General features: G+C 44.7%; 1 protein-coding gene across 2 annotated transcripts in view; it reads right to left on the bottom strand.

Annotated features, from left to right (window-relative positions):
• cbfb (core-binding factor subunit beta) overlaps positions 1 to 12,751 on the bottom strand; it is a 131,841-nt gene that overhangs the window by 53,429 nt on the left and 65,661 nt on the right. For both annotated transcript variants that reach the window (XM_038806939.1, XM_038806938.1), the window contains exon 4: positions 139 to 255. In XM_038806939.1, the coding sequence (XP_038662867.1) occupies positions 139 to 255 (117 nt within the window). The remainder of the gene's footprint in view (positions 1 to 138; positions 256 to 12,751) is intronic.

Below are 12,751 nucleotides of genomic sequence, written 5' to 3'. Positions count from 1 at the left end.
CAGAGCACCAAAGTGCTATAATAAGAGACTCCTATGTACAATGAACAAAAACATATGCTTACATCTTGCAGATAGGAGCTGCGGTGAACTCATTACAACTGCAAAGTAAAACAACGCATTTCTCAATTCCTTGCTTACCTGTGCACGATCTTCATCAAATTCCAGACAGCCCATGCCATCAAGTCGCTGGAGGTCAATCCAGCCCTTCCAGATCACACATACTCCATTAAGAATCATGGGAGCCTTCAGGGAAACCTACATGTTAACAAGATACTGAATTAAAAATTAAGGACTGATGATAGCTGTTGGCTCTATTTACAGACCAAGAAAAAGTTGCAGCTGGAGCTGCACCAGCAATCTTATATAATGAGAAATTAAAAGAGTAGATTAATTAAATAAAACATTGAGATGAGGACAATCACATTACATGCCCAAGAATTGTTCTGATTATCAGAACATTTCATTACCAACTATAAATTCTCCGATAAACTGTTAAGAAGGCATCACATTGTAATGAGATTGAAATCTAATCCATTCTCCCATATCATAAAATCTTGGTTGGATTGATATTTTCCTATCCATGAAACTATTAAATATTTAGTGCAAAATAGTAATTGTAAGCCAACCGATTCAAAATATTATGGGAAAGAGTGATAGGTTGGTTTATGGAAAGATGCACTGTCTGTAGGAAAGTATTTCCATGTTTTATGCACATTATTTAAGGGTCAAGTAATAAATGAGAATGTTACACCTTCTACAAAGACCAATAGATCACTGGATTGACTGAAACTGTTTAGATATTCAGGATCGATGTATGTTCAGATTGAGATCCAGATATGCATATTTAAATTAGTCATTCGGCTCATTTAAGTATATATTCACCAGATGCACCCGGGACCCAACAACCTCACCTACATGTTGTTTAGCACTAGTCCACATAAACATGGACAAGGTGTAATGACACCGAGGCGGTCACCCAGGCCATTGGAGACCCCAGGGTGGTTAAAGACAGAGCAGGGTGGTACCGTGACACTCCCCAGGTACCTTGGCACCACCAGGGTGCCCAGGTGGCACTATAAGGCTGGCACTGCCAAGGGTCTTGGCCTGAGGGGTCCATGCCCATGAAAGAAGTGATGAGGGGGGTACGAAGGGACATCAAATGAGATGGGGTGATAGATGGAGGTCCTGAAAGGCGGGGGATTGGGAGGCTTGAAATGAGGGACCCTTAGCGGGGTGTCCTCACCCAGGCTGGGGGTGGGGTCGTTCCCATGTGTGCAGGAGATGACATTGTCTGTGGGTGGGGTTTTCACCCCACAAGTGCATGTTTTGCTTCCTGGTACCTTTTATAAGTGGGCTATGGGAGCCCCTTCAAGCTCACTTCGAGATCGGAGCACCCTTTCAAAATGGCTGCCCAATCTCGGAGGAACTGGCCTCGCCATCGAGTTCAGTTCCTCACTATTGAAAGATTTCTAATGAGGGTAGAATCTCCCTGAGGCCCACAAAAAATGGCTTAGTATGGGTGAATACTGGTGAGCATCTCACCCAAAAAGCCACCAGGAAACACCCTGCCAAACTCACCCAAAAGAGAAACTTTATTTTTTGGTTGAATTCCGCCCATTGTATTTACGGCTCTTCTGGGATTCAGAAAAGTGCAAGGCTTCAACATATTCCTTTTGTTTGCAGAGAGCAGGTCCCCTAAGTTTCAATGTATGTTGCTTGTATCTGCGTCTAAATGAACCACGTTATGAGCTCGATTGATCGATGGTGTTGCTATTAGTACACTTGGGGTTGTTCAGCAAATCTACTCAATTGCAAAATCACATTTAACAGTAAACATTTTGTTTTGGGTTTTACCAGCACAGGTTGGTTGAGTATGGTCTGTACTCTGCTAGGGTCAACTATCAACCAATTAGCACCCTTTTCTCCTGCAGTATAAATTGTGATTGTTTGAAATTTGCCCACTTATAAAAGGTACCAGGAAGCAAAACATGCACTTGTGGGGTGAAAAGTTACTTGTGCATGTCTTGGCATAGCAAGTATATGCTAAAACTGGATTACGAGGCCGGAAAAATTGGGTTGTCTTCTGTGCCAGATTGACTTATATACTGTGATTTATGGCAATTGTTTCAATTTTGTGACATCAGTGAGGAAATGTTGTTGTTAAAAGTTCACATTGCTGAATGCCTTAAACGGTGCCAATAGAAAATAGCACACATCAGAGCTTCACTTCCCCAACACATGCCATTTCGGAAATAACGGAAAATACTGGAAACGATTTTCTCCAAGTTATACATTGTAGGGCAGCACGGTGGCCTAGTGGTTAGCACAACCGCCTCACGGCGCTGAGGTCCCAGGTTCAATCCCGGCTCTGGGTCACTGTCCGTGTGGACTTTGCACATTCTCCTCGTGTCTGCGTGGGTTTCGCCCCCACAACCCAAAAAAATGTGCAGAGTAGGTGGATTGGCCACGCTAAATTGCCCCTTAATTGGAAAAAATAATTGGGTAATCTAAATTTATTTAACAAAAAAAGTTATACATTGTACGGCAATCAGCAACGGTTGCAATTAGTATTAGGGGAGGTGGTGGCATAGTGATATGTCACTCGACTGGCAACCCAAGGTAATGCTCTGGGGGCTTGGGTCTGAATTCCGCCATGGCAGATCTGGAATTAAAAGTCTTAATGATGACCATGGTCAACTATCATAAAAACCCTTCTGGTTCACTATGTCCTTTCGGGAAGGAAATACATCATCCTTACCCAGTCTGGCCTACATGTGACTCCAGACCCATAGCAATGTAGTTGACTTTTAAAATTCCCTCTCTATGACTGAGCGAGACACTCAATTCAAGGGCAATGAAGGATGGGCAATAAATGCTGGCTGAGCCAATTGCGTCCACATCTCACGAATGAATATAAAAACATTAAAATTGTTTGGTTGCAAAGGAGAATGAAATATTAGACAATGTTTTGCTTTCTCTATCATATGAAATCTTTGATGTGACGGTCACATTTCCAATCAAGCCTTTTACCAATTACTTTGTGCCAATCATTGTGGGCTCTTATTTTTTTAAATATAAATTTAAAGTATCCAAATAATTTTTTTCAATTAAGGGCTATTTAGTGTAGCCAATACTAACCACTGTGCCACCATGCTGCCCCTGTGGGCTCTTATTTTTACTGGTGAAATACAAGGTGTAGGTTCTTTGAAATTAGCAAGGTTCCGTCTGTCAGTCGTTCTTCAGAGCAACTTTCCCCTTGCACTAAACCTTTGCCAATTTGTTAATAATTAAATGCAAAAATAATGATGTAAAGCTTTATCAAAGGGACTTCTATGTGCAACACTGAGCAAACAAGATATTTCTCAAAACAAAACCAGTTGGTAAAACCTTTCACTGAACACCAAATGTGGCTATTCTGAAACTTATGATTGCATGCTTTAAAAAAAATAAAAAAATGTAAGTACCCAATTCATTTTTTCCAATTAAGAGACAATTTAGAATGACCAATCCATCTACCCTGCACATCTTTGGGTTGTGGGGGCAAAACCCAAGCGAACACAGGGAGAATGTGCAAACTCCACATGGACAATGACCCAGAGCTGGGAACCTGGAACCTCGACGCGGTGAGGCAGCAATGCTAACCACTGCGCCACTGTGCTGCCCTTATGATTGCATACATGAACAGTTAACATTTAGACAGAAAGCAATCAGTATATGAAAGTACTTTTTCTGGGGAGCAAGGGGAATAATAAAATCATGCCGAGTTGAATAATGTATACAGATGTTCAAGTAAATTGCAAACTCATTTGCAGCTGGTTACTCCAAGTTTCCATCAATTTTATCTTTGTTTACAAATTTCTCTGACTTAAATTAGCTGGAAAGCTTTTGGCAAGGATTTTGCTTCTGAACAGAAGATGTGCGTAAATGCTTTTGCACATAAAACCTCCTTTGAGATGTGGAAGACACGGAACTGGATGCAAGCCAATACCTATAGCATGTCAGCTGATCTGTACACTTGCCCTCATGACTTCCTGTATACTGTGGTTGCCTTCCAACTGCCTGCAGAGCTGTCTGTTGTCAGCCAACTTCCATACAATGCCTTAACGTCTGTGCAAAGAACAATGCTTAGAATATTCAGTCCACCTATCCCAACCCATCTTATGACCACCACATCAGTCCAATTTTCGTCATCTGAAAAGAACCATGTCTAACCGGAAAGAGAGGGAACAGCAGTCTATGTAACAAAAACTGTTAAACCACACACATCCTCCAACAGTAGTATAATTTCACCAACCCCTGGAAAGAATCTACCATGGCTCCGGCGCGCACCCCCCCCCCCCCCCCCCCCCCCCCCCGGTTTTACCCTGGTTAATTATTCTTACTCTGGATTGTTCTTTGTCCTTTTCCATAGTCATCCTAAATCTTATGATACAATGATCATTGTCCCCAAAATGCTGTCCCACTGACACAATCTATTTGACCTACCTCATTCTCAAGGACCAGGTCTATCAGTGCCTCTTTTCTTGTTGGGCTGAGAGTAATCTGGAGATTACTACGTTGGAAGTCCTGCTTGCTAATTTTCTACCAAGCTCCCCAAATTCTGACTGCAGGACCAGATCCCTCTTTTTACCTATGTTGTTGGTACCGATGTGGACCACGACTGCTTGCTGTTCACTCTTTTCCCCCTCAAGGTGCTCTGCAGTCGCTGTGACATCCTTGACCCTGGCAGCAGAATTACAACAAATCATTCTCGATTCACATCCGCAGTTGCAGCAATGCCCATCAGTTCCCCTAATTATCACGTCATCTACCACTATTGCTCTTTTAGACTTCCTTGCACTTGTGTGCAGCTGAACCACCTGCAGTGCCATAGATGTGGCTCTGGCTGCACTCCCCAGATAACCATCACTCGTCAGTATTCAGAACTGAACACTGGGATGCACTCAAGGGACTCCTTACGATCTGCCCATTTCTTTTTGACTGCCTGGTTATCACCCATTCCCCCTCTCTCTGCAAACTCAAACTGTGCGATTGATCACATCTATAAACACACATTCCATGTAGCTCGGGCCTCATGGATGCATTGCAGTGATGCTAGCTGCTGCTCAAGTTCTGAAATCCAGAGCTCAAGCTGCTGTAACTGAGAATGCTCCCTGCACAAATGATTGTCCTATACATGGGAGCACCCTGCAGTTCCCACATTGCACAGAATATGCACTCTAGGTTGGAGGAGCGCTGCCATTCCTAGTTTGCTGCAGTGTGCACAGTGCCAAGCTGAGAGTTTAGTGAGTGAGGCAGTTCAGTGAAAGAGGTGCTCCGTTTTCTACCTTTTTCAGCCTCCAGTAGTTGGCTCTTACTTCACTACAGGGGAAGACAGTGTTTGGTGGGGAATGGGCGAGTTATTCAACTTATTCAAATTGTGACAACTGGTTTTTAAAATTACTTTGACAGGTTAGCTTGGCCGAGTACAATGTGCATCCTGCAGCAAATTAGATGTCATGGATGCACCATGTGTTTTAGATAAACATATGTGTGACGTGACACTGGCTCCAGAAGTTAGAGCTCTGCATTTTGGAACTTGAGTGGTGGTTGGAGTCATTGTGGTACGCCTGCAAGGCAGTGAAATATGTCGATAGCACATTTTTGTCAGACCGCAGGTTAGGAGCATCCAGGCAGAGCAGGAATGGGTGACTTCCAGGCGGTCCAAAGAGAACCAGGAAGGTAGTGCATGAGTTCCCCCAAGTCCATCTTGCTCGCTCATCAGTTTTCCATTTTGGATCATAAAATCCCTAGTGCAGGAGGCCATTCAGCCCATCGAGCCTGCACCAACCCTCTGAAAGAACACCCTCCCCAGGTCCAATCCCTCACCCTATCCCCACAACCCCACCTAACCTGCACATCTTTGGGCATAAAGGGACAATTTTGCATGGTCAATCCACCTAGACTGCACATCTGTGGAAAGAAACTAGAGCACCTTGAAGAAAACCAGAGAGTCACCCAAGGCCAGAATTAAGCCTGGGTCCCTGGCACCGTGAGGCAGTAGTGGTAATCACTGTGCCACCCCTTTTGAAGGCGATTGCAGCCAGATCCAATACCACAATTATCACGGGTGGTTCAGCTGAACAGGAGAGGAGGAAGAGCGATAGCGACAGGATCATGGATGTAATGGAACAGCTGCAGAATACCTTTCTGGGAGAGGGTGAACAGCCAGAGGTACCAATGATATAGGTAGGATGAGGACCTCAAAAGTTATTTCAGAATTACCACAGTGCCACATGCTACTGAACATAGTGATAGGATGATTGAGCAACCGGTCATGTGGCTAAAGAAATGGTGTATGAAGAAGGGCATCAGATTGGGACCGGTTCTAGGGCAGGTGAGATTCGTACAAGCTGGACAGATCACACTTTAACAGGGCCAGGACTAACATCCTCGCAGGGAAATTTGTTTGAGATGTTGGGGAGGGTTTAAACTAGTCTGTCAGAGGGATAGCTCAAATTGGACGGAAAAGCTTGGAACAGGAAGTGTAATAATCTTTTTTGTCACATTTTTTTAAATTATAAATTTAGAGTACCCAATTCATTTTTCCAATTAAGGGCAATTTAGCGTGTTCAATCCACCCACCCTGCACATCTTTGGGGTTGTGAGGGCGAAACCCACGCAAACACGGGGAGAATGTGCAAACTCCACATGGACAGTGACCGGGATCGAACCCGGGACCTCGGCGCCGTGAGGCGGATTTATTGTCACATGCTGGCTTGCAGTAACACTGTAATGAAGTTACTGTGAAAAGCCCCCAGTCGCCACATTCTGGCGCCTGTTCGGGTACACTGAGGGGGAATTCAGAATGTCCAAAATTACCTAACAGCACGTTTTTCGGAATTTGTGGGAGGAAACCAGAGCACCCGGAGGAAACCCGTGCAGAGACAGGGGGAACATGCAGACTCCGCACAGACAGTGACCCAGGCGGGAATCGAACCTGGGACCCAGGCAAATAAGCAAAATTAGACGGCAGGTGAAAATAAGGTGAGCATGAACTAGCCTTAGATAATTTGAGGTTATTGGGATGATCTAATTGCCATTACAGAAGCATGGGTAATCAAGACCATGAACTAAATATTCAAAGATATTCGACATTTAAGAAGGACAGGTAAAAGGAAAAGAGGTGGTGTTGCTCTGATGGGGATGGAATCAGTACATTTGTAAGGGAGGATCTCAGATCGGAAGAACAAAATGTGGAATTTGTTTGGCTGATACTAAGAAACAGCAAGGCACACCAAACATTGGTAGTTGCTATTTATAGGCCACAAAACAGTAGTGGTAATGTGTGGCAGTGTTAATCAGGAGATTAGAGAAGCATGTGGCATGGGTAATAACGGTAATCATGGGTGATTTCAATCTGCACAGAGATTGGCAAGTCTGCCCTAATGCTGTGGAGGATGGGTTTTTGGAGTATTAGAGGTTTTTTTTAGAGCAGCATGTTGTGAAACCGACTATTTTAGATTTTGCATTATGTAACAAGGACTAATAAGTGACTATAATGACAGAATTTTACATTATGTCTGAAGGTGAGGTGGTTCAATCTGAAGCCAGGGTGTTAAATTTGAACTGTTACAGACGTCTCAGCAGTGGCTAAGGTACTGGACCAGAACCATATACTTTTTTTTAAAGGTTTTAATACGCAGCAGAAAGACTGATTCGTTCCGTGAGTGATAACATAAGAAATAGGGCTTGGTTATTTTTTAAACAAACTTTATTAAACAAGAGAAAAACAACTTTTAAACTTCAACCATCACAATCACAGATTGCAGAACAGAACAACCCTCCCAGAACAAGGATACAGCCCCCCTCGTTCTCACATTTCATCCCACCAGCCTCCGCATGCAAAGCATGATCCTCCGCCATTTTTGCCAACTCCAGCATGATGCCACCACCAAACACATCTTCCCTTCACTCACTCGGTCAGCATTCCACAAAGACCCCCCCCCGGAGATAATCTAGCCCACTCCTCCACCATACCCAGTACCTCTCCCATTACCAATGGCACCTTCACATGCTTTCACAGAAGGTGCTACACCTGCCCCTTTATCTCTTCCATGCTTAACATCCCAGTTCCAAAACATTCATTTCAGGTTAAGCAGCATTTCTCTTCCAATTTGGTCTATTGCATTCGCTGCTCCCAATGTGGTCTCCTCTATATTGGAGAGACCAACCCGCAGACTGGGTGATCGCTTTGCTGAGCATCTTCGGTCTGTGCGCATTCAGGACCCTGACCTTCTCGCTGCTTACCATTTTAACAAAAGACCCTGCTCCCATGCCCACATATCTGTCCTTGGCCTGCTGCAATGTTCCAGTGAAGCTCAATGCAAACTGGAGGAACAATATCTCATCTTCCGGTTATGCACGCTACAGCCTTCCGGTCTCAACATCGAATTCAACAACTTCAGATGATTAGCTCTACCCCACCTCAACCCATTTGTTTTCATCCCATTTCATTTTAACTGTCTTTTACCATTTCTTTCTTTCTTGTCTTTCTTAATATATATAATCCACCTTTCCTTACCGTTTCTCCTCTTTGCTTCTCCCTTCCCCTCCCCCCACATCTACAGTTCACTCTCTGATGTCAGTTTCTCTGCTGTTTGGCCTTTCACATCTTTTGTTCTCTCTGGGGACTGTCATTAGCACTCTTTCCCCTTGGTTTCTGTGGCTATTAGCACCCGGTTTACCTGGGTTTCTGTGGCTATGACTCATCTTTCATTCTCACTCCACAGTATAAATATTTCCCACTTTCTCTTTTGTTAGCTTTGACAAAGAGTCATTGGACTAGAAACGTTAGCTCTTTTCTCTACCTACAGATGCTGCCAGACTGGCTGAGATTTTCCAGCATTTTCTTTTTGGTTTCAGATTCCAGCATTTGCAGTAATTTGCTTTTATATTTTAATAACAGATTGCATGTAGTTTCCATACCCGAACACACAAATTCCCATTAAACAGATCAAAGGAGCATGCAGCTCTCATTCCACTGAGAAAGCCAAGCAAAGATGATACTTCCATTTATGAAGCAATTTTTCTTCTCTTAGTGAAGTTCCTTCAGAACCCTTATCAAAAGCCTGTGTTTGGAACAGCTTTCCATGACCCCTCTCTGTGGCTTTTCAAATCCTTCTCCCACCTGTTCAAACAGGATTCTTCCTCTCTCCCACTCTCTCTCTCTGAGCTCCATCCAGCCCCTCAAACAAAGGTTCTCTCCAGAGGTGTCCAGACTTGAACCCACTATCGTTACCTTGGCTGTCTGATTTCCCACTTGGTGACTATCCTCCAAAATTCTATAGATTCTGGAACAGCTTCTGCAGATCCGAGGGTAGCAAATATCACCTCACTATCCAAGAAGTCGAGAGAGAAAAAGGGGACTGCAGACCCGTTAGCCTTATTTCAGTAGTACAGAAATTGCTGGAATCTGTTATTAAGGATGCGATAAATCAACATTTAGATAACAATGATCCTATTGGGCAGAGTCAACGTGGATTTATGAATGGGAAATTACAATTGACGAACCTGTTAGAAGTTTTCTTTGATTTGGTTTATTTATTGTCACATGTACTAAGGTACAGTGAAAAGAATCGTTCGGTGTATAGTCCAGGCAGATTGCTCCATACGTGAATACATAGAACATACTATAAATATACAATGTAATTAAACATAAGATATAGGGTGCAACATATGGAATATAGTGCTACAAAACTAGAGGCAAAGGTAGAAAGATCAGTTCAGTTCATAAGAGGATTCTGGTAACAGCGGGGAAGAAGCTGTTTTTGAATCTAGTGGGATGATAGAGAAAATGCTGGAAAATCTCAGCAGGTCTGGCAGCATCTGGAGGGAGAGAAAAGAGCCAACGTTTCGAGTCCGATGACTCTTTGTCAAAGCTTTCAAAATTTCTGAGAGAGGTGGCTGAAGAAATAGCGGAAGCGTTGGTTGAGATCTTTCAAAAATCACTGGAGTCAGGGAAAGTCCCGGACGATTGGAAGATCGCTGTTGTAACCCCCTTGTTCAAGAAAGGATCAAGACAAAAGATGGAAAATTATAGGCCAATTAGCCTAACCTCGGTTGTTGGTAAAATTCTAGAATCGATCGTTAAGGATGAGATTTCTAAATTCTTGGAAGAGCAGGGTCGGATTAGAACAAGTCAACATGGATTTAGTAAGGGGAGGTCGTGCCTGACGAACCTGTTAGAATTCTTTGAGGAGGTGACAAGTAGGTTAGACCAGGGAAACCCAGTGGATGTGGTCTATCTGGATTTCCAAAAGGCCTTTGATAAGGTGCCACACAGAAGGCTGCTGAGTAAGGTGAGGGCCCATGGTGTTCGAGGTGAGCTACTGGCATGGGTTGAGGATTGGCTGTCTGACAGAAGGCAGAGAGTTGGGATAAAAGGTTCTTTTTCGGAATGGCAGCCGGTGACCAGCGGTGTCCCACAGGGTTCAGTGTTGGGGCCACAGCTGTTCACCATATATATTAATGATCTGGATGAAGGGACTGGGGGCATTCTAGCGAAGTTTGCCGATGATACGAAGTTAGGTGGTCAGGCAGGTAGTGCTGAGGAAGTGGGGAGGCTGCAGAAGGATCTAGACAGTTTGGGAGAGTGGTGCAGGAAATGGCTGATGCAATTCAACGTGAGAAAATGTGAGGTCTTGCACTTTGGAAAAAAGAATCCAAGCATAGACTATTTTCTAAACGGTGAGAAAATTCATAATGCCAAAGTACAAAGGGATCTGGGAGTGCTAGTCGAGGATTCCCTAAAGGTAAACATGCAGGTTGAATCTGTGATTAAGAAAGCGAATGCAATGTTGTCATTTATCTCAAGAGGGTTGGAATATAAAAGCAGCGATGTGCTACTGAGCCTTTATAAGACTCTGGTTAGGCCCCATTTGGAGTACTGTGTCCAGTTTTGGGCCCCACATCTCAGGAAGGACATACTGGCACTGGAGCGTGTCCAGCGGAGATTCACACGGATGATCCCTGGAATGGCGGGTCTAACATATGATGAACGGCTGAGGATCCTGGGATTGTATTCATTGGAGTTTAGAAGGTTAAGGGGAGATCTAATAGAAACTTACAAGATAATACATGGCTTAGAAAGGGTGAACGCAAAGAAACTGTTTCCGTTAGGCGAGGAGACAAGGACCCGTGGGCACAGCCTTAGAATTAGAGGGGGTAAATTCAGAACAGAAATGCGGAGACATTTCTTCAGCCAGAGAGTGGTGGGCCTGTGGAATTCATTGCCGCGGAGTGCAGTGGAGGCCGGGACGCTAAATGGCTTCAAGGCAGAGATAGATAAATTCTTGATGTCGCGAGGAATTAAGGGCTACGGGGAGAATGCTGGTAGGTGGAGTTGAAATGCCCATCAGCCATGATTGAATGGCGGAGTGGACTCGATGGGCCGAATGGCCTTACTTCCACTCCTATGTCTTATGGTCTTATGGTCTTATGGACTCGAAACGTTAGCTATCTCCTTCCTGTACTCTGACTCATAAAACATACAGTGCAGAAGGAAGCCATTCGGCCCATCGAGTCTGCACCACCCACTTAAGCCCTCACTTCCACCCAATCCCAGGAAGCCAATAGCCCCATCTAACCTTTTTTTTGGTCATTAAGGGCAATTTATCATGGCCAATCCACCTAACCTGCACGTCTTTGGACTGTGGGAGGAAACCGGAGCACCCGGAGGAAACCCACGCAGACATGGGGAGAACGTGCAGACTCCGCACAGACAGTGACCCAGCTGGAAATCGAACCTGGGACCTTGGCGCTGTGAAGCCACAGTGCTATCCACTTGTGTTACCGTATTGCCTCTAATTTAGAGTACCCAATTATTTGTTTTTTTCCAATTAAGGGGCAATTTAGCCCGGCCAATCCACCTAACCTGCACATCTTTGGGTTGTGGGGGTGAAACCCATACAAACACGGGGAGAACGTACGAACTCCACACGGACAGTGACCCAGGGCCAGGATTCGAACCTGGGTCCTCAGCGCCGTAGTCCCATTCCTAATCACTGCGCCACCGTGCTGCCCATTCTCGTTCTTGTTTGAGATCCAACCCACTACGGTTGTGTCATCAGCAAATTTGTAGATGGGAGTTGGAGCCAAATTTTGCTGCACAGTAATGTGTGTATAGGGAGTATAGTACGCAGCCTTTCGGTTTCCTGGTATCGAGGACTATCGTGGAGAAGGTTTTGTTGCTTATCCTTACTGATTGCGGTCTGTGGGTCAGGAAGTCGAGGACCTAGTTGCAGAGAGGAGCCGAGTCCTAGGTTTTGGTGTTTGGATATGAGCTTGGCTGGGATTATGGTGATCAAGGCGGAGCTGTAGTCAATGAACAGGAGTCTGACATAGGTGTCCTTGTTATCAAGGTGTACCAAGGATGAGTGTAGGGCCAGGGAAATAGCATCTGCTGTGGACCAGTTTGGCAGTAGGCAAATTGCAGTGGGTCAAGGCAATCTGGAAGATTGGAGGCGAGATGTCTCATGACTAACCTCTCAAAGTACTTCATAATAATAGATGGCAGGGCCACCGGGCAGTAGTCATTGAGGCACATTGCCTGGTTCTTTTCCGGCACCGGTACGGTAGTGGCCTTCTTGAAGCAGGTGGGAACCTCTGCACGGTGTAGGGAGAGGTTAAAGATGTCTGCGAACACACCTGCCTGTTGGTCTGCGCAGGACCCGACTGCACGACCGGAGACTCTGCCAGGACCCACTGCTTA

This window comes from Scyliorhinus canicula, chromosome 9, assembly GCF_902713615.1.
Source record: "Scyliorhinus canicula chromosome 9, sScyCan1.1, whole genome shotgun sequence".
Classification (NCBI taxonomy): domain Eukaryota; kingdom Metazoa; phylum Chordata; class Chondrichthyes; order Carcharhiniformes; family Scyliorhinidae; genus Scyliorhinus; species Scyliorhinus canicula.
Note: the sequence above shows the minus strand (reverse complement) of the source record. Positions and strands in the feature narration are given on the sequence as shown.